Source organism: Physeter macrocephalus, chromosome 20 (genome assembly GCF_002837175.3).
Source record: "Physeter macrocephalus isolate SW-GA chromosome 20, ASM283717v5, whole genome shotgun sequence".
Taxonomy (NCBI): Eukaryota; Metazoa; Chordata; class Mammalia; order Artiodactyla; family Physeteridae; genus Physeter; species Physeter macrocephalus.
In genome coordinates, this window is record NC_041233.1 from 6,637,233 (window position 1) to 6,660,817 (window position 23,585).

Here is a 23,585-nt window from a genome sequence, read left to right on the forward strand (position 1 = left end):
GAATGGATAAGAAGATGTGGTACATATATACAATGGAATATTACTCAGCCATGAGAAGGAACGAAATTGAGTCATTTGTAGAGACATGGATGGATCTAGAGACTGTCATACAGAGTGAAGTAAGTCAGAAAGAAAAAAACAAGTATCGTATATTAACGCATATAAGTGGAACCTAGAAAAATGGTACAGATGAACCAGTTTGCAGGGCAGAAAGTGAGACACAGATGTACAGAACAAACGTATGGACACCAAGGTGGGAAAGCAGCGGCGGGTGGCGGTGGTGGTATGATGAATTGGGAGATTGGGATTGACATGTATACACTGATGTGTATAAAATAGATGACTAATAAGAACCTGCTGTATAAAAAAAATAAAATAAAATTCAAAAATTCAAAAAAAAATTAAACAGCTGTTAATTGACAATTGGCAGTTTCAGTGGAGAAAGCATATAAACAGCATTAGTGAGAGCTATTGCATTACTTCCTGGGGTACCCACTTATCAACCAGGACCCATTCTCTCCCTTACCTCGTCTTTTGTCCCCCTCTTCTACACTTGTTTTTTCTCTGCTCCTCTTTCCTCCCTCTATTCTTTTCTCTATGCACTTTCCTTCCTCTCTTCATCTATCCTACAGCCTCACGTCTCTAGTTTATCATAATATGGAAGTGAAGTATTTCTTAGGACTTGATGCTTTTATTAAACGAACAATTATATTTTCTGCTTTAAGAGTAAGTGATCCATATATACGGAATCTAAAAAAAAAATGGTCCTGTCCTAGGGGCAGGACAGGAATAAAGACGCAGACGTAGAGAATGGACTTGAGGGGAAGATCCCACATGCCGTGGAGCAACAAAGCCTGTGTGCCACAACTGAGCCTGTGCTCTAGAACCCGCGAGCCACAACTACTGAAGCCTGCACGCCTAGAGCCCGTGCTCCGCAACGAGCACCACATTGAGAAGTCTGCGCACTGCAACGAACAGCAGACCCCATTCGCCACAACTAGAGAAAGCCCACGCACAGTAATGATGACCCAGCACAGCCAAAAAAAAAAGATGTAAAAAAAAAAAAAAAAAAAAGAGTAAGTGATCATAGAAAAGGTCTGAAAGGATACCTTCCAAACTCTATACTACGGAAAAGAAAAAGTGTGTGGAGGCAGGTAGGGGTGGGGGAAGCGTTCCCTTTTTACTTTATATAACTTTTGCATTGTTTCAATTTTTATAAAATCTTGTATAATAAAAACATTTAAGTTGAAAATGGAAAAGTTATGAGGTAAAAGTAGTAAAAGAGACAAAGGATAAGAAGCCATGCACACCTTCTCCACACTCCTATCTTGCCCAAGCAGTTTCAGGATGAATTTGGGAAGACTATTGGCCATACAGTGAGTGCACATCTGAGAGCAGTCCATTCATTCAAACTTCCTAAGTCTCTCTGGTTCTGAGAAATGCCTAAAGAGACGAATCTAGTCCAGGAAATTCAAGTTCCTAAATCAATCCTGGTCTAAAGAAAGCATTAGAATGGCACGTCAATCACAGGGCTGCTCCCAGGGTTTGAGTCCTCAGTGAGAATAGATTGAGGACACACCTAATAATTTTATATTGAATAAACTCCAACTATGTAAGACAATGCTGTCCCACAGAACTATAACAACAGCCATATATGTAATTAAAATTTTTTTCTAATAAAAATTTGTAATGTTTTCTAATATCCACAGTTTAAAAAGTAAAAGGTATACCTGCACTGCAGTACATCAACAATTTGTTTTGTGATGCAAGAGTTAAAGTAGTTCTACCAAAACAATCAGGTTCTGTTTAATGGCAAAAATATTTTATACTGCTTCAGTTTTTAAATTGAAACGAACTAAAATGACGTAAAATGTAAAATTTAGTTTCACACTAGCCACATTTCATGTGCTCAACAGCCTGATGTGGCAAAGTGGCAAGCTAACTTTCTGAGAATTCTCTGCATCCTTCTGAATCAGAGTGTCGTGCATCGATCAGCACTTGGGCATCACCTGGGAGTCTCACCCACGATTTACAGAATCAGAACCTGCATTTAACAAGGCTCCTAGGCGATTTGTATGCGTACTGAAGTCGGAGAAGCATGCTACGAGTCACTGGTTCTGAAAGCGGCTGCAGACTGGAATCATCTGGAGAGCTTAAAAAACACCAACGCCTGGGTCCGAATTCCAAAGACTGTGACAACTGTTATGGGACAGGGCCTGGGCATTCAGATTTTTACCAGTTCCCCAGGAACCTCTAATATATATGGATTACTCATATATTCTAATTTATTTTATATATAGCTCCTAGTTTAGGGCCTGGCACATATCAGGCAGTCAATAAATGACAGTAATTATATAAATCATGGAAATCTTGACACCTAAATATGAACTAATCTTATACTTTTGATCATTCAAATTAAGCAAAAATATAAAATAGTTGAAAATTTTCTCAACATATAATTACAACGGTATCTTGTAAACAATTTCTAAAAGCATGAAAATGTATCAAAAACCCACCTCGGCTGGGTGCCAGAGGATTTAAAGGACGATAAACAGATCGAGGCCTGAAAAAGAAAATACAAAACTCAAACGTAAAATGAGTTTTGATGTATTTTTTCCAAGAGAAACAAGTATTCCCCTTCTTCCACCCTCCCTCTAGTTAATCCTCCTCCTTCCCCTACCCCCTCCAGTTACTTGAAACAGTTTTCTTCGTAGATGCTGTTCCACACTCTCCACGCAGAGGACCCTTTATAGCCAGTGTAACGCTCAGGGTTCAGCAAAAGGTCTACATACTGAGCAGCTGGAGATCTCTCATCTGAACAAGAAACAATTCATAAAACCATCCACATTTCACTATTTATCTAAAATTTACCATTACAAAGCAAACAGGACTATCCAAAGGTTAGAGAAATGCTACGCTTTCAAGTCATCTCCAACTTAAATGGTAGAGTGGTCAGCACACTTGTGACTGTCCTTGACCCGGGACTTAAAATAACTTGAACTTGAGAGAGGAAAAATAACTGCTTCCTTTCTTTTGGACGCTCAATGCCCTCTTATGTAATGTAACAGGCTTTACCTTAATAGAGGCATTAATCATTTCTTAAGTTTTAACCACCAGGACTGAAAAGACCTAACAGAATCATAACCTGTTCTTAATATTTTACGTGATTGCCCCCCTATGTATATATCTACATAAACACATACTTGAAACATTTGTTTGCATATATTGTATCTAAAAAAAAAGATTTCCCTGATACTTTCTACTTGGACTTAGGAAGTAAATGGTGCAGTAACTTTGTGATTCAAATGTGATCATTCATAGAGTTACACGTTGTTGTAGTACAAAAAAAAAAGTTACAAATTTATTTTTACCAATGTTAATATATAGGTTAACATATTAATTGGTTAACATATTGGTGAGTAGGCACAACTTCAAGAATTTATTAACACATTTAAAATTAAATAACCATTTTCTGTGTTGAAACTCAAATTAGTATTTACTAGATCTCCACTATTTGGACAACATTTTGATAGCGATCTCTGGGGGATACAAAAGATAAAGAAAAATGGTCTTAATGGTCACATTCTGGGTAGAAAAGGGAAGCACACGCTTTGCAATCTACAGAAAAATTATAATGACTATGCTTCACAAATCTATGCTAATACCACCTATAAGCTGAAATGCTATGTATGTTGGCATGGATGTATTCTTTTATGTATATGCTTCCTAATTTTTGGTGTCAGGTATTAAATCAATGGTATATAGACACCTGACTTGAAACAGGGACAAACATGGTCATTAAAATATGGCCCCTCTTGCTTTCATTACCTATCAGTCAAAAATATTCATTGGCCATTCAATGACCATAGATTGAGATGATCCATAATCTTAAGGGAAAAAAAAGCAGCATCCTGATCCATGCCTTTCAAAAACTACCTGATACTTTTGTGATGTATAAACAGTACAAAGATAATCATAACTTAACATTACTAAATGAGTGGTATCTAACTTAGACTATGAAAACATGATTTTGAAGAATACTGGCTCTATTTCCAGCACTAACATTATATAGATATTCCACTAAATAAGTTAAAGCACAGAAAATGTTAACTTACAGATGGATGAACAGAAACTGTCGAAGGACATTTATTGATCAGGACTTAAAACAATAATTTAAAAATCCTTAATTCAAAAATAAAAATTCAAATCATTTAGTTAATAAAGTATGGATTTTACAGTAAAATTTTAAGTTTTACAATTCACTAATTTCTGTTATATGTTTTAAATTTCTTTGAGCTGTTCTCAATTAAGTTCACTTGCAAAATTGACTCCGTTATGTATATAAGCTGTAGAAATATTAGTATCATAAATATATACCCGTTGACATATACATGTATATACACGTGTATAAAGAACGTGTGTGAACGCACATAAGCCTACACTTACGTACAGTCATCTATGAATGTGAAGATTGAATTAGTATCAACCTCTTTGCCCAATTAAACAACCAACAAAGAAAAAAACAACAACAACCCTGGATTCAAATATTAAAGTATATGGATTTAAAATATACTCTAAGGGAGTAGAAAGTCACGAGTAAAATCAATTATATCATTTTTTAAAGTACTTAAGTAAACTTATGTTCTTAATGTTCTTAGTGTGAATTCCCTTAATTCCCAAATCAAAAGTTGTTTTAAAAAATTTAATACTTTTTCAAATAATGAAAAGGGTGTTTTGTTAACCTACAGAAGGTATCAGCAAACTATGGCCCACAGGCCAAGTCTGGTCTGCTGTGTATTTCTGTAAAGAAAGTTTTATGGGAACACAAGTCATGTTCATTTGCTTATGTGCCACTTTCACATTATTATGGCAGAGTTGAGCAGTTGCGAGAGAGACCATATGGTTCACAAAGCCGAAAATATTTACTGTCTGCCCATTTACAGAAGAAAAAGTTTGTCAACCCCTGACCTATACTGACAAGAATTTCATGACATCCACAGTGAGGAACGTATGTGGGAGAAAGCATACACAGGCTGAGGTTCCCTATAAACACACCCATCCTTAGTCCCAGGGCCACCTGTGACATGATTATAATTAAATTGTTCCCAAACTATAACTTCTTTCCATTTGTACAGCTGTATCATACATTCAGGTTAATGCTCTTGGATCCCTACTAAGTCCTCCCCTCAAAAAGTTTTCTCTTTTTCCTCCCTCTACAAACCTGCTCCAAAGCTATTCTTTCTTTTTGACCATGCTAACCAATACCTAAGGATTCAAAGAATTTCTACTGAATCAAAATACCTAATTCTGGGAATTCATCAACTTGAACCAATATTTTTTCCTCCTCAAGTATACCTTTTTTCCCCAGTTGAATTTTCTTTTCACTGTCCTAATTTAGTGTTAGAGTTACGAGGCCACACTGCATGCTCTATGGTGCCAGGTATCCTTCCCACCTTCTAACCCATATATCTCTTAATACGTAATGGTTGCATAGGACAACTTAGCATGTAAGCTTTTTGCTTATGGACACAGACAAAAAATATAAGGTTACAGACTCAAGATTGAGTCTACAAGCCTCCATCTCCAACGCTACCCCAAACTGCTACTAACTCACTATTAAAACATAATTTCCTCAGTCAAGGAGAATCTATAGTTTATAAAACATCCAAGTAATTCTGATACACAGCCAGATTTAGAAACCAGTGTTTTAAGCAATATTTTTAATGTATCAATGAACCTGTTTTAAGGGGAAAAATAAAAAGTAAAAATCTATCACACTGTTCAGGTTATTTATGAACTAACTACTTCATTGAGCAAATATTTACTGGGCATGAACCATGGCCAGGCAGTGTTCTAGGCACTAGGGATACAGTCGTGAAGAAAAAGACACGGTCCTTGCTCTCAAGTCGCTCACAATCTAGATGAAGACAGACAACATACAGATAAACTAAACAGTGTTTCTCACATAGTTCTTAGTACTCTGGGAGCAGGCAGCAGTGCAAAGAGATAGAGAGTGAAAGTGGTTACTCTTTTATGACAGCAGGCTTCTCTGAGGAGGTGACATTTGAGCAGAAACCTGAAGCAAAGGAAGCAGCAAGCCATGCATAAAAACAATATCAAAAAAAAAAATAGAGGTAGGGGGAGCGGCTTACCTTAAACCTCTGAATTATTTAAAAACCCATTATTTGATCTACGAGGATCACCTTTCCTTTCAAATAATGACAAAACCAAAAACAAAACAGCAGAGAGCAGGGGTGTTTGACTATATTCCAATAACTGGGGTGAATATTCTTTAGATTTTTTGTTTTAATCTAATGATTTTATTTTATTTTTAAATATTTATTTATTTATTTAGCTGCGTCGGGTCTTAGTTGCGCCATGCAGGATCTAGTTCCCTGACCAGTGATCGAACCCAGGCCCCCTGCACTGGGAACACAGAGTCCTAGCCACTGGGCCACCAGGGAAGTCCCTAATCTAATGATTTTAGATTACTGAAACAACTAAACAATGACTCCAAAGCTACTCTGATAGTATTTTTTTTAAACTGTAGGTAAAAATCTTTGGGACACACATGAACGTTACTACCCAGGAGAATCGTGGTAATCCAACTAGTAGCATGGTTTCACGTGTTTAAAGAATTACATAAAATATAAAAACAGGTGGCACAGCGGTTAGGAATCCACCTGCCAGTGCAGGGGACATGGGTTTGAGCCCTGGTCCAGGAAGATCCCACATGCTGCAGAGCAACTAAGCCCGTGCGCCACAACTACTCAGCCTGCACTCTAGAGCCCGCGAGCCACAACTACTGAGCCCACGTGCCACAGCTACTGAAGCCCGTGCGCCTAGAGCCCATGCTCCGCAACAAGAGAAGCCACCACAGTGAGAAGCCTGCGCACCACGACGAAGAGTAGCCCCCGCTCGCCACAACTAGAGAAAGCCCGCGCGCAGCAACAAAGACCCAACGCAGCCAAAAAATAATTAATTAATTTAAAAAAATATAAAAACAACTAGTTATTTTAATATGTAATCCTAAAAATTTTAAAGGATGATTTTATGGAAATTTTTATAGGACATCTCTTCCACTTTTATGATTTAAGATGCTACTACTGAAAAATTAATTAACACTATTTATACTGATGACAGATAATAGAACACATCAATTTAATCAGAGCAAGCAATCTCTACAATTGAGTAGTATTTTTTACTAAATACCTAAAGAGAAATATATATTCACAGAAATGATTTTTTAATCTGAAAACCTGTTAAATAAGCACTATCCAGAATATTTTAATAAAAGAATACATGAGAAGTTGGAAAGAAGTGACTATGAGTGTTAAACACTCAAATATAATTAGATTGACAACCAAAAAGCAAATGAGTAGTCAGTCACGTGAGTGCTTACCCAGGTACAACGGCTCACTCTGATAAAACCGTTGCCAGTTCTAAATATCATAATAGGGGTATTTATGAATTGCCCATTATCATATCAAAAAAAACTTTGTTCAGATTTCTTAACAATTTCCTTGCTGAAACCATCTAAAACATGGTAATAACACTCCCTCTCTCCCAGCATCTTCTCAATTTACCATACTATTGTAGAAGCGCCCTGTAATTTATTCCATTACAGACTGCATTAAAAACACAATTCTACATAAGAATCTTTAAAAAAACTTTAGAAAGCAAACCACGCTAGATGCTTTAAAAATTCAGAAGAACTTCTGCTGCCTGTTTTTAGTTATGCATGGTTGAACCCCAAATTCTTTTCTACCACCAGAAAAATAACAATACCAAGGTAAAAGGTAAAGAGAGGCCAAATGAATAATTTAAGCATACTCAACATAATTATTGGGAGTATTCTCCTATAGATAAAAAATTCTGAGTCACGTCAATTATCTTCTGTTACAAGAAGTGGTAGTTACTACTGAACTACCGTTTGTTCCATTCCAGGGGACTCCTGGAAAGAGGGCTGTGGGGAAGTCAAATTAGAGTCCTCCACGATGTCGGAAGGTGTCTTTATGTTAGTTTGTTGAGACCTCCAACTAATTGGAGTGTGAACATATCTATAACATGGTCACAAACCTATAACTAAGTGGCTTGAATTAGAGGTCCATAGGAGGTGGGGTGTCACAATGGAAAGAAGACAGGTTTGGGATTCAGTCAGATCTGGGATTGAATCCTGTCTCAGCCTCTTGCTACTGCGTGATCTTGGGCAAGTTACTTTGTCTTTTTGAGACTCAGTTTCCCCAGATATAAAATAATACATACCTATTAAGGTAGTTGTAAAGCTAAGAAATAATGTACTTAAGGCACTTAGCACAAGGCCTGGAACATTGGTTCTCAATAAACACCATTATGAATAATAAGATCCACATACAACATCCTGTGTCTTTAAGCTATAACTCTGACTGTAACTTCACTGATTTAAGGGTCTTAAAAGGGTTAAAGTTAAAATAATGTAATTACAATAGTTTCTTTTATTACCATCAAGTTCACAAAAGTGATCCTGTGAATCATCATATCTTGCCCAGTCAATGAAAGCTTCTCTGCTTTGATTACTATGGGAAGGAGGAATAAAAAAGAAAAAGGATTAAATCTGGAGTTGAAAACTTTAACACTGCATTCTAGTGTACTAAAAATAGATAATCTGAGATCATGTCTTTATTAATTAGATGGTGTTACAAATTCAGTTAGCAGTCACAGGAAGGAATGATTAAAACAAGTTATATGAAAGACATATTTATTTCTGTGAGTGATTTATATTTCTTAACTATATTAAAACTATTTTAGCCCTAGTTCAATGATAACTACTTTGACCAGAAAACTAATTTACAAATATATATAAGATGTAGTTAAACACGAAATTCAAGCTGGTCTTTTTAGTTGACTTAGAAATTGTAGTTAACTATGTATTATTTTTTCCTAAAGTAGGAATTAAATTTACTTTCATAACTCTTTTAATTTAAATTGCTTCTCTACTCATACAACCCAAAATACTAAAAAATGCATTTCTAGGATCTTCCATCCAACTTGCTATTCCCTAGTAACACCAATGTCGCTTTCATCACAGTATATCACTCATTTTACACATTATGTCACACTTAACAAAATCTATGATCAAGATTTCTTTTTTTTAATAAATTATTTTATTTATTTATTTTTGGCTGCATTGGGTCTTCATTGCTGCGCGCGGGCTTTCTCTAGTGGCGGCAAGTGGGGGCTACTCTTCATTGTGGTACATGGGCTTCTCATTGCGGTGGCTTCTCTTATTGCAGAGCACAGGCTCTAGGTGCGTGGGTTTCAGTAGTTGTGCCTTGGGGGCTCAGTAGTTGTGGCTTGCAGGCTCTAAAGTGCAGGCTCAGTAGTTGTGGCACACGGGCTTAGTTGCTCCGCGGCATGTGGGATCTTCCCAGACCAGGGCTCAAACCCGTGTCCCCTGCATTGGCAGGCAGATGCTTAACCACTGCGCCACCAGGGAAGTCCTATAATCAAGATTTCTGACCTAGAGAACTGATAAAGGAACAACTACACTCATTCAAATAAACTTTGACCTATATTCACTTTAACCTATATTCAGACCTTCTCTGTCTTAAATACATGATGGTAGCATATATACCATCTTTATTCCCTACACTAAAGGAAAAAAAAATGAGGCAAAAAAAAAAATGATGTATCAAGTATAAATCAGGTATTCATAAATGTGGTACTGTCATAGCCAATAATTTATTTTGTATTTGAGAAGTTGCTGCATAGCGTAACGACTGCAGGAAGTATATAAGGCTGGCCGCACTACAACAACTTTACCAATAAAAATTTCCATTCAATTTACCATGGGATTTTTTTTCTCCTATGGGAATATATAATTAAACTTCATAAAAGTTAATGGAAAATTTTATATCATAGGTGACTCAGCTGAAATACATGATGCCATAAAACAAGAATGCCTAAGTTCTAGTTAGAGCTAAAATGATAACTACAGTTATGTTTAATCAGATAAGTCTTCTGCTGAAAATAGTAAAGAACAAAGCAATTTTGATATAAATGCCTATTTTCTTATGAGCAATATGACTAACTTAGAGGAACTTTTAGCACACTTATTTGATGAAGTTTTCTGGATTGTTTCATCTAACCCTTGCCTAAAGCCATGGTAGCAGAAAAGATATGGAATGTTAATCTAATGCTAATAGAGCTGGCCCGGTTTGGTTTATAAACAAGTTATAAGGAACCTTAGAGGTCATCTAGTCCAGCTTTTCTAAAAGTCAGTTTGAAGATGGATGCCACGGTACTTACAGAAGAATCCCTTGGGCTTAACCTAGGGCTTTCTATCAAGACAGTGCTGTGAGTTAAAGTAGTCGTCTTTGAAGTGGGAAACAGAGACAGGAAGGGATGGGATGGAGGGATTACACTGGGGCATGAGAAAACTTTGGGGAGTGTAGACATAACCATCTTGATTGTGCTGATTTTTGTGAATGTACACGTCAAAACATCACACTGTACATTTTGAATAGGTGCAGTGTACTGTGTGTCAATTACACTTCCATAAAGCTGTTTAAAAAGGACACTACCGATTGTCGGAGAAGTTGTGGTGGAAGGAGGAACTCCTGTACGCTACTACTAGCGGCAATGTATTTTGGTACAGTCATTTTGGAAAACCAGTTGGCAGTTCTTAATTCCACTCCTAGGTATAGTCTCCACAGAAATGCATACCAAATGTACCAGCAAATATCCACCTAAATATTTTGTGAAATGGCCAAGACATCCAGCATAATATTATTCAACATAATGTTGCATAAAATAAGCCAGATACAAAAGAATACACACTATATTATTCCATGTATATAAATGGGCAAAACTAATCTTTATTAACATAACTCAAAATCATGATTAACTCTGGAAGGTGGTAATGGCTAGGAAAGTACATAATGTGATCTTCTGGGTAGCAAGTATATTGTTCTGGATGGTGGCTAATAGAGTTGGTTCACTTTGTAAAATTAAATTGGCCGTTATACTTAAGATTTGTATACTTTATTATGTGTGTGTTAAAAGTTTAAAAAATTAATAACTTCAGTTTAACAACAAAAATCCATAAGCAAAATTAAAAGACAAGCCCTAACAACCCATACAGGCAACACAGAATTATTATCAGATTATATGAAGAATGCCTACAGAATAATTTTAAAATGCACCCTTTCCCCAATGGAGGAAAAGATAGCAAAGAATATTAACAGGCAATTTACCTCAAAATCTTATGATAACTTAAGGCCCAGTCCCTGGATCACTAATCTATTTATATTCTCTCTTTGGTAATTTCACTCAGGTTTATGGTTTTTAAATATCACACATTCACTGAATGACTCTCACATTTTATCTCCAGCCCAGACCCCTCCCCTGAAATTGAGACTTGTATATCCAACTGCCTGCTGGACATTTCACAGGCAGCTCAAACTTAACAAGTCCAAGGTTGAACTAAAATTTCCCATCAAACTTGCTCCTCCAGTAGGTGTCCCCAGTTCAATAAATGGCAGCTCCATTTTTTTACACCAAATCTTGTAATCATTCTTAGCTCCTGTCTGTTTTCATACCCTACATCCAATCCTTCAGCAAATACTCTCAGCTCTACCTCCAAAATCTATCCAGAATCTGACCACCTCTCATCATTTCCACTGCCATCACCCCAGCCTAAACTAAACCACCATCACGTCTTACAAGGATTACTACAATAACCACATAAAGCAGGCTTCCATGACATAACACCTGGCTCCCCAACACACTCTCTCAAAATCCTCCAGTGACTTTTCATTCCACTCAAGTTTTTTTTTTTTTTTTTTTTTTTTTTTTTTTGCGGTACGCGGGCCTCTCACTGTTGTGGCCTCTCCCGTTGTGGAGCACAGGCTCCGGACGCGCAGGCTCAGCGGCCATGGCTCACGGGCCCAGCCGCTCCGCGCCATGTGGGATCTTCCAGACCGGGGCACGAACCCGCGTCCCCTGCATCGGCAGGCGGACTCGCAACCACTGCACCACCAGGGAAGCCCTCCACTCAGTTTTAAAAGCAATATTCATAATAAGTGTCTTCAAGATGCTACAAGATCTCTACCCCACCTTACTCCTGCCCCCTCCCATCCTTAGCATCTTCTGATTTTGTCTTCTATTACTTTGTCCTTGTTCACTATACTCCAGCCACACTGGCCTTGTGCTTCCTCTAGCAGTCTAGGCAAGCTCCGGCCTCAGGGCCTTTTACTAACCATTATGCATGCCTGGAATACTGCTCCCCACCCCCTACCTGCCCAGGCAGCCATATTATGACTCAGGCCTTCATGAACGCTTTGCCTGTTATCACTCTGGCCTTCTTGGACCAACAATTTAAAACAGTGCAACCACCTTCACCCCTAGCCCTCTCTCTCACTCTTCCCTGCATTATTTTTCTGCCTGGCACTCATCATCATTTTATTACTTAGCACTAACTTTACTTGTTTCTTGCACATCTCTGACTAGGATTAAGCTGCAGGAGGGCTGGAATTTGTTTCCCACTTACACCGCTATAATCGTAGAATAGCATCTGGCATATTGTAGGCATTCATTTGTTGAATGAGTAAGAAACCGGAATGCTCAATAAACAAGAGGAAAAAATGCCCAAACTCACTAATAATCAACAAAATATAATTAAGCAAAAATGAGATACTATTTCACACTTATCAAACATTACTGATTTTTGGCAAGGATGTGGAGAACAAAGCAAGTTCCCAGTGCTGGAGGCCATACATAGCCACACAAGTGTTTTAGAAAGCCATCAGGCTATATGAAGAACAGCTGCAAGAGGGCAAGCTTAGGGTTCAGCAATTTTATTTCCAGTGTATACAAAAAACATTATCAAGGATGCTCAAAGTGTCATAATTTGTAGAAGTAAAAAATTTGAAACAACCTAAATGGCCATCAGTAGGGGAATAGATAAGCAAAATATGGCAGGCATATTTATGTGATGAAAACCATCTATTAGCTAAAAAAACATAGAGATTTGTCTCATTCTAACATGGATATATCTAGAAAGCAAAATGTGCAGTGTAAAAAGAGAGTTACAGAATGTTAATTATCACATTATATCATTTACATAAAGGAAAAATAAAATCATATACACAAACTATATATATATATATATAAATTAAAAACAAAAACATGGACTTGGATACATACCAAATTCAGTTATCTCTAAGGAAAGAGGGAAGAAAACAGGATTGGGGAATAAACATAGGGGATTCCAAATTCATCTTTGGCATTTCTCTTTTCTCATAAACATGGTAGAAAATGTTAACATTTATTCATTTGGAGTAGAGGATATATGGGTGTTTATTATATTATCCTTTCTACTTTTATATATTAGAATTTTTCGTCAATAAATAAGATAAATAAAACTACTAACTTTATAGTCTTTAACAATTATAGTACATAATTACAAATCTTAACAGGGAAATTAAAAAGAATTTCTGTAATATTCCCTTCCCCACTCACAACTACAGATCTGCTCAGTCATTTTATACTGCATAATCTGAGACCACTTACAAATTATTCATGTTGGCCTTCAAAAGCAGGTTTGTACTTAGAGCAAATAAAGAAAAGTCAACACACACAAAAAATCTATGAAACGTTAACAGTTATGTTAATAGAAACCTTTATCATTCAAAATGTAACATATAGATTGAATTACTATTTTAAAAAGACTAAGAGATTCAAGTTCCTTTTCCCATAATAATCAGGAAGAATGGACCCATAAACCCTGCTAAATGAGAAATCACCTAAATTTTTCCTTTTTAATAGTCATTATTTATGACTTAGAAATTTAAGAACGAATCAGCTAAGAGGAAGCAAAGCTATCATGAAATTTAGGATAAAGAATAACTTTTTCCTTTCAAAGATTAGTTGAAACTTTAATGTTTAATCAAAATCACAAGAAAAACCAAAGATTTCTATCATAAATAAACAAGGGAATATTTTCTTAATACTACTAAAATGAAACTTACCTTAATGTGCTGTTAATTGCTCCCAGTTTACTAGCTTGTTCACAATCTTCTAATTCTTTGGTATTGTTTGCCACTTTCAAGTACTGAAAAGAAATTCATAATATGTAAGTTTAGTAGCAATTATTACCTTTGTCTTTATTTCAGGTTCCATTGGCAGAAGAGTCAATTTGTCAGTGATGATGTATACTAAATATAGATACATCCTATTATCAGAATCCCTAACACATGGAAGAAATGCAAATGAAAATGTGTCACAAACTTCCACCTAATAAATAAGCAAAGACATTAAAAATGTAGCAATTTGCATTGGTATGTTGGTGATGATGTGAACTGAGAAGACCCTCTTGGGAAAGTAATTTAACAATATTTATGTAGAGCTGTAAATATGAATAAACCCTTGAGCCATCAGTCCCACTGCTGAATCCACAACCAGAGCAACGTTTAAAAACAAAAACAAAAAACACTTTAGAAAGTTATTTGGTACTCTCTTGTAATGTTGAGATAGGCATCCCCTTTGGCCCAGCAATCTTACTTCTAAATATAGACCTAGAGAAACTCTTACATATGTGCACAATTCGATGAAAGACAAAGATGCCAGTGCGTCATTGTCTGTGATAGCAAAAACCTGAAAACAACTGAAATGCCCATCAACAGAGGACTGGCTATTCACACAATTATACAAATATCTATACAATTGAATATTTTACAGCTATTAAAATTAATAAAATCTACATATATTAGCAGAGACAAAATTTCAAAAGCACAATACTATGTAAAAATATAAAGTAAAAAAAATGTTTTTAACTTGAAGAAATACAAAATATAATATTAAAATTTTTTTAAAATTTCGTATAACAGATCTATATATTACTTGTGGATACATGTATAATACAATATAAAAAGAAAAAGTATCACAGAAGGATAGACATCAACTTCAGCAAAGTGGCTAGCTCTAGGGAGGGAGGAAATATAATGGGATTGGGAAGGAGTTCAGAAGGGATTTCAATTGTCTTTATACTATTTATTGCAGATCTGAAACAAAAATAAATAAAAGAGGGAGTGCAAACAAAAGACTGCAAAGGTAGAGAGCACAAGAAAATGGAGAGAGGATGCATAGGGAAGCAGAGAGAGAAGGTAGGATGATCTTTATTACATATGTATGACAGTGAAAAGCTAGAAATACACTGTTAATTAAAAACATATGAATGGCCAAGTAGATTATGACATACCCCATAAGAGGAAAAGGATAAGCTTTTAATGCCATTGAAAAGTACTATGCTCAAAATATCTTGATAATTGTTTACTCTATACAATATAATCCTGAATGACTGAAATAGTTGAAAACAGCTGAAACAGAAGAGTAAAAATACATGCCTGACAAAAAGCCTCTTGATTAGGTAAACTGACACTGACTACAGTACTTTATAGTTATTCTAGAAGTTCTAAAAACACAACTAAAGTATTTCAAAAGAAGCTATATAGTTTAATTGTAAAGAATACACTACACCTCACTGCTTGCTACAAAATTAAGGATTTGGGATTCTCAGACAAAAATGTGTCCATTCCCAACTAACCATATCATGGTTCTCTTCAGCAACTACAGCAAGCAGTAAGGGGCAAGGTTCACTATGTAAAGCAGAAATATTTATGAAGAAAAGTGACTCACCTTATTAGAACTCACAGCTTTAATTCCAACTGGAATTTTACTCTTAAAAGAAGAACAAATACAAAAATTTAGAAAATGATCTTTATATTTTTTGAGATTTCTTCATGAATTATTAATGCCACTGTTCTAATTCAAAGGCTATTTTCGTCCATGAGGAGAAAATATACATTCATTCAAATTCTGTTTTCATACTACCTCCTGAGGTGAAAGGTAAAGAACTATCCCAATTGACAGACTTGTAAATCACAGTATAGAAAACTGAAACAAAGAGTGTCAAAATCAGCTCTAATAACTCTCAATGCAGTAATTAATAGGTTACATAATTTTTAGGTTTGAAAAAAAACCTAGCAAAATCACTTTTTCCATAAATGTTCTTTCCACAGAAACAATTTTTAAAAATTAAAAAATATTTGAAATATATTATGCTTAATTTAAATTTCTGCTCTAAGTTGACATTTGAAATTTAGATACTTTTGAATTAATACTAGAAAGCAAGAGTAAGTTCTTTGACAGACCTGTGGTTGCCAGGGGAAGGGGAGGTGGGGGAGGGATGGACTGGGAGTTTGGGATTAGCAGATGCAAACTATTATCTATAGGATGGATAAACAACAAGGTCCTACTGTACAGCACAGGGAACTATATTCAATATCCTGTGAAAAAACAAAATGGAAAAGAATATGAAAAAGTATATATATGTATAACTGAGTCATTTTGCTGTGCAGCAGAAATTAACAACATTGTAGATCAACCACACTTCAATAAGATTAAAAAAAAAAGTTTCCTTGGCTCATATGATTAACCTAGGGCTTACCAATCTAGGTAATCTAGGGTTTACCAATGTAAGAACTTCACGTAGGTCTTTCTTTTCTGTAAAACCAATGATTAGTTTCAGGCTTAAATAAATCTATGAATTATTACAACTGGTTTATCAAACACAATCTTAAGCAAAAATCATATCTGAAAGCAGGCAATCCCAGGTTGATCCTCTGATCAACTCAGGGAACTGATTTCCAACATTTGAATCTATGGGCTATCAAATTAATTGCAAATTACCCATTAAAACTTTTTCATGTTTCATAGATAAAGTTTAGTCAAATATTCAGAATAAATATTTTTCTGTCAGGCTGAAGAATGTAAATAAGAATGATAAGAAATTCCCCCCAATATCATATAGTTAAAATGTCACTTGCTGCCAATATTTTATCATCTCAGTGTTTTCTAGCACCACTAACAGAAGGCAGAAGAGGGAAAACTATAAAACTCAAGTCAAATGTAGCAGTTACAGTTATCAGACCCTGAACTTAAAATGTGGAATACTAGGGCTTCCCTGGTGGCGCAGTGGTTGAGAGTCCGCCTGCCGATGCAGGGGACAGGGGTTTGTGCCCCGGTCCGGGAGGATCTCACATGCCATGGAGCGGCTGGGCCCGTGAGCCATGGCCGCTGAGCCTGCGCGTCCGGAGCCTGTGCTCCGCAACGGGAGAGGCCACAACAGTGAGAGGCCTGCGTACAGCAAAAAAAAAAAAAAAAAAAAAAAAAAAAGGAATACTTATTAAAATGCCCTCTCATTACTGTTGTCCTCTAACAAATATAATATGCTAAAACCAAAGTACTAGCAGCTTTTTAAAAGGTTTGATGCTGAATGCAGTAACCTGACTTAAGCAAATCTTAATACAGGCTATTGAGAAATATGGGGATAAGCACCACAGATGATCATCATGAATAACATAAAAATCACAAAAAAGAATTATTAAAAGTAATGATAGGGGACTTCCCTGGCGGTCCAATAGTTAAGAATCTGCCTTGCAATGCAGGGGACGCCGGTTAAATCCCTGGTTGGGGAACTAAGATCCCACATGCCACAGGGCAACTAAGCCTGTGCGCCACAGGGCAACTAAGCCTGCGTGCCACAGCTACGGAGCCTGCGCTCTAGAGCCTGCAAGCCACAGCTACTGAGCCTGCGTGCCCCAACTAAGACCCGACGCAGCCAAGTAAATATTTTTTAAAAAGTAATGATAAATGTAAAGTTAATAACTAAAATCAAACATGAAATAAACCTGGTTGTTGCCACTAACAATATGAAGTAATCTGCAAATTACAAAATTAAGTGAGCCTCACGACTAAATTAGACTTCAAGTTATAGAATGCAAACTGTAACTCTGTATCATGACAAGTTTGGGTTCAATATGAAACGCCTACTGAATTTTCCCCAGAGAGAGAAATACAAATATCCTCACATTAGCTGAAAGAAAAAACATAGACGGATAGTTTTTATCTCTGGAAAGAAAGGAAAGAGAACGACACTGGGAAAGGAAAAGACAGAAATTTTTAAATACTTATGTTAGATTTCTTATGTTGGGGATTTACATGCAAATAAACACCTTCATTTATTCTTATTAGAAATTTAAGACTACAGAGGATAATCCACTGTAGACAATAAATAACTGATTATTTTACCATAAAAACAACTCAGAAACACATATTGTGCAAAACCAAGTAACTCTCACAACTGAGTGATAAAAAGGCAACTCAATTTAAAAATGGGCAAAGGGGCTTCCCTGGTGGCGCAGTGGTTGAGAATCCGCCTGCCAATGCAGGGGACACGGGTTCGTGCCCCGGTCCGGGAAGGTCCCACAAACCGTGGAGCGGCTGGGCCCGTGAGCCATGGCCGCTGAGTCTGCGCGTCCAGAGCCTGTGCTCCGCAACGGGAGAGGCCACAGCAGTGAGAGGCCCGCGTACCGCCAAAAAAAAAAAAAAAAAAAAAAAAAAAATGGGCAAAGGATTTGAATAGACATTTTTCTGACAAATACATACAAATGGCCAATAAGCACCTGAAAAGATGCTTGATATCAGGGAAATGCAAATCAAAACCAAAATGAGATGCCATATGCAAGCATGGCTAAAATAAAAGACAAGACAGTATAAGTGTTGACAAGTATGTAGAGAAACTGGAACCATCATACATACATTGCTAGAGGCAATGTAAAATTGTACAGCACAATGGTAAGAGTTTGGCAGTTCTTCAAGAGTTAAAGTTACTGGGCTTCCCTGGTGGCGCAGTGGTTGAGAGTCCGCCTGCCGATGCAGGGGACAGGGCTTTGTGCCCCGGTCTGGGAGGAGCCCACATGCCGTGGAGTGGCTGGGCCCATGAGCCATGGCCGCTGAGCCTGCGCATCCGGAGCCTGTGCTCCGCAACGGGAGAGGCCACAACAGTGAGAGGCCCGCGTACCGCAAAAAAAAAAAAAAAAAGAGTTAAAGTTACTATATGATCTAGCAATTTCACTCCAAAGTATACTTGAGAATTGAAAACATATGTCCACACAAATATTTGTGCCTGGATATTTATTCATTATTCATAGTAGCCAAAAAGTGCAAACAACCCAAATGTCCATCAACTGATGAATAAACAAGATGAGGTATACCCATACAATGGAATATTATTCAGCAATAGAATGAAGTACTGATACACGCTACAACATGGATGGACCTTCAAGACATTATGCAAAGCAAAAGAAGCCAGTCACAAATGACCATATATTGTATGATTTTATTCACATTAGGTGTCCATAATAGGCAAATTTGTAGAGACAGAGAGTGGATTAGTGGTTTCCAGCAGGAAGAGGGAGTAGGAAACAGGGTGACCGCTAATGGGCAGGGGTTTCTTTTTGGGGTGATGAAAACGCATTACAACTAGATAGTGGTGATGGTTGCACAATTCTGTACTAAAACTCACTGAATTGTGCAGTTCAGAATGAGTGAATTTTATGGTATGTGAATTATGTCTCAATAAAGCTGTTATAAAAAAACTAATGATGGTAACGATATATATTGACATAAACATACAATAAAGAAAGAAAAAGCTCTCACTTGCAGTAGAATGCCAACTAATAAATGTAGAAGAAACGGAATCAGAAAATACTATTTGACAACCATCATGTAAATAATTAATTCAGGCAAGAATCATCAATGGATGCTAAAACTTATGATGGCAAAAATATGATAAAAAATGAGATATTTTCATAGTCTCAAAAAATTTTCCCACTTTACCATGAAGAAATATGGCAAACACCACCATAACCACATGATCAAGATGACATCATGTGCCTCCTATACGGCATTGAGAAGGACACATCACTTCTATGGTGTACCTGCCCAAAGCGCATGACCTTAATCTAATAATTAGGAAAGACCAGGAAAACCCCAAATAAGGGGGATTCTACAAAATAACTGGTGTATTTTAAGGAAGGGAGGGAGGGAAAAAAGAAAGGAAGGGCGGGAGGGAGTTCATTAAAGTCAAGACAACAAAAGACAAAGAAATACTGAGGGACTCTTCCAGATTAAAAAACTAAAGAGATGTGACATCCAAATGCAAGGCACGATTCTGGATCAGAAAGTTCGTTGCTGCTGCTCTGAAAGCACCTTATTAAGTCAACTGGCAATGTGTGCTTAAGGTCTACAGAGTAGACTTTGGTATTGCAGAAATGTTAATTTCCTGATTTTGCTAATTATGCTGTGGTTAATAATCTTGTTTTTAAAGAAATACACACTGGAGTATTTAGGGGTAAAAGATCATCATGTTGGTTACATACCTAAATGGTTCAAAAAATAATAATATTAATATATACATATAGAGGGATTAATAAAACAAACTTGATAAACATTAACATTTAGGGAATCTGGCTAAAAAGTATATGGGAATCGTTTGTACTATTCTTGCAACTTTTCTGTATGTCTGAAATGATTTCAAACTAAAGTTAAAACATTTTATTCTTAAAGGAAAACGTAAATAATTATTTTTAAAATTTTCCGTTTAGAAACGATATTGGTTCAGATGTTTTTTTCCTGTTTTTAAAGGCAAAAAACTAGACTTACTGGTTAGGTAAGAAAAGCAAAAAGTAAAATGGAAATAACTAATTACTGTTGAAGAGGAATATAATTAATTATGCTAGATGTCAAAAAACGAAGTCTAAAATGTAGCGTTCCCTTACTAACAAGTACAGCCCTTTTCCCCCCACCCAATGTAACAAGACCAAGGAAAGATCTAACTCCAAGCCTTGAATTTCCCAAGTTTTTGCACTCTAATTTCCACTCTAAATTTGAACTTAAGGTCCAGTAGCATTTTCTTTGCCCATGAAACAAGATGCAGATTCAATAAAGCATGAAATAAGAGCCAACTGCAGATCCAGTCCTAGAACAGGCCTCCATTTTAGAATCAGACTATATTTCCACATCCAGTCACCAACACCACTGGATACAAGACTGTCTACACACCCATTTTGGTGGCAAGTACAGAATAAATCTTCTGTAATCTGGTTAAAAAGAAGAGAGCTGAGACCATATGAATTTGACGACAAGTCCAAATGCTTTGACATTAGCCTAAAATGCACAGGTCGTGCTTATCTAAAAGTCTAAGAGAAAGCATTTCTTTTCTCAATTAAAAAAAAATTGATTTTACCTCTGGACAAGGCTCTACATGACAGTCTTTTATTGAACAATGGCCATCTTCTGCCCAGAAAGGACACGGTCGCTTCAGGTTGACCTCGAGAGAAAGAATGAATGAGCATTAGTCAGTGTGTGTCACAGTCCTGCAGTGCTAAGTATCACTGTGCTGGGCTCCAGGGACCCAGTGGTGAAGGAAAAGCATCCTATCCTGAGGCATCTATATAGCTCAGAAGTTAAAATGACTGAAGTTTTCGGACATCCCTGGTATAATACTTATTTTTAAAAATAAATGACTGCTATTAGTCCTCTGACACTTCAAAAAGGAATACAGTCCAAGCACACTGCTCATCTGCAGAGCCTGGAAAGCATTTCGGGACACTCTAATGTCTCCCAGCCCCTTACTATCACCTCACTGAGTTCTCCCAGGCACCCACTCACTTAACAGATGTGCCCTGAGCACCCACTATGCATCAGGCACTGTGTAGGCTCTAGGGGAAAAAGAGGCAGAAAAAGCACTTTTCCCCTGCAACTTACAGTTTCCTGGAGGGAAAAGGAATTATATATTTGCGTGTTGATTTAATTACAAATTGTGGCAAGTACTACAAAGGAAAATCCAGAGTTCTGTGATGGAAAATAACGGGGCTGGTGGATGCAGGTGTCTGAGGAGGGAGCGTTTTAGCTGGAGGAAGCGTGTGTGTGGAAAGGTGACAAGGCACTGACTTAGTTTAGCTGACTTTTAGTGGGGAAGGCGGAGGGTGACAGGAAATGAGGGTAGAGATAGACAAGATCATGCAGGACATTTTACTATGCTACAAACTCTGCATTTTCATATTCTAAACCTAACAGGAAGATGGTAATTCAATAGGACATCCACATGCATTGCCCAAGCCCAAAATCAAAGTTTTATTCTCGTCTCCTTCCTTTTTTATCCCCTGCAAACAGTTCATTACTCGCTTCTCACCACCTCTTCTGTCACCACCTGCCCCTGCCCCGACTACTGCAAGTCTCCCTACTCCTACCACCATCTATTCTCTACACAGTAAAGATGATCATCATCTCTACACAGTAGCCATGATCATCTCTTTGAAACAACTCAGAGCATACCAATCCCTGCTCAAAACCATCCCATGGCTTCCTCTCACCTTTAGAGTAAATCCACAGGCACTCCATCTCCTGGTCTCCTGCCCACCTGTCTGACCTATCTCCTCCCAAAGTCCTCCAGGCACAATGGCCTTGCTGGAGACACATCAAGCTCCTTCCTGTCTCAGGGCCTTTACGGTGGCTGTTCTCTGTGCCTGTGCTGGTGGCTCCTCCAGGTCTCTTATAGCTCAATCCCCTCACCTCCTCCAGGGCACTCTCAAGTATCACCTCAGCAGAGAGACCTTTCTGACCAGACTCTCTCAAGTAGTGCTCGATACACACCCCACATGCTGTTTTACATGCTTTTATAGCACTTATCAAGACTTGAATATTATTTATTGTCTGCAACCCTGACTGTAAGGATAGGGCTTTTGCCTGATTCATTATTGTATCCCAGTGCCTAGCACACATAATAGACACCTCAGTAAATACATGCTAGGTGAAGTAAATAATAACCACATTACAAGGAAGAGGCAAAAATAAGTAGAGACTGGCAACATGAGGAGAGAGTGGTCAACTGTGCCTGCGGGGTCTCAGGAAGGCCTCCTTGGTAACACGTAAAGTGGGTATGACTAGAAGTTTCCTAGAGGAAGAGATTTCTGGGCACAGGGATCCGGAAGTCTAAAGGCAAAGAAGCTTAAGATTGCCTGGCATGCTTGGGAATTGCAGGTTCCCCTGAGCTCCTGGCTTGTAAATCCACCTCCTCCCTGGCATCTCCACAGGACACACACAGGCACCTCAAACTTATTATCACCTCCCAAACTGTGCTCTACCCTCTAGTAATTCTTGCCATCTCAGTAAACAGCAACTCCATTATTCTAGTTCTTCAGGCCAAAATCATGGCATCATCCTTGACTCTTCCCTTTCTCACCCCACATACGATACCTCTGAAAATCAGCTCAGTTCAAAATCCAATTCAATGGCTGAGAATGCCTTCCATGGGCTGGTTCCCTAGCTTCCTGCCCCTTCTGTTGCTCCTCAAATACATGAGGCACACCACGGTCTCAGGGCCTTTGCTCTTGCTGTCCCCTCTGCCTAAAATGTGCTTTCTCCAGATATCCACATGGCTTGCTTTCTCATTCCCTTCAGGTCTTCCTCAAATGCCACCTTCTCGGTCTGCTGAAGTTGCTAAATTTTAGGCTAATTTGTTATGTAGCAATAGATAACTAATACACAGTGTTAAGGAGTGGGTTGTGATAGACGCTGCAACACACTACTCAGGTCACCATTCAGGAAGGAAAGGCTCTTACCCCAGCCCTGGAAACACTGCAGGCATTCAACTTCAGCCAAAGAGAGCCACTTTCTCCAAGGTGGCACTACCCCTTCCTACA

At 37.5% G+C, this 23,585-nt stretch overlaps 1 protein-coding gene across 4 annotated transcripts in view; it reads right to left on the reverse strand.

Annotated features, from left to right (window-relative positions):
* Positions 1-23,585, reverse strand: part of ERO1B (endoplasmic reticulum oxidoreductase 1 beta) — a 65,446-nt gene that overhangs the window by 22,994 nt on the left and 18,867 nt on the right. For all 4 annotated transcript variants that reach the window (XM_024115712.3, XM_028481259.2, XM_028481258.2 and 1 more), the window contains exons 3-8: positions 21,128-21,211; positions 15,676-15,717; positions 14,010-14,092; positions 8,482-8,555; positions 2,694-2,814; positions 2,517-2,563 (exon numbers count right to left, since the gene is read on the reverse strand). In XM_024115712.3, coding sequence (XP_023971480.1) covers positions 2,517-2,563; positions 2,694-2,814; positions 8,482-8,555; positions 14,010-14,092; positions 15,676-15,717; positions 21,128-21,211 — 451 coding nt within the window. The remainder of the gene's footprint in view (positions 1-2,516; positions 2,564-2,693; positions 2,815-8,481; positions 8,556-14,009; positions 14,093-15,675; positions 15,718-21,127; positions 21,212-23,585) is intronic.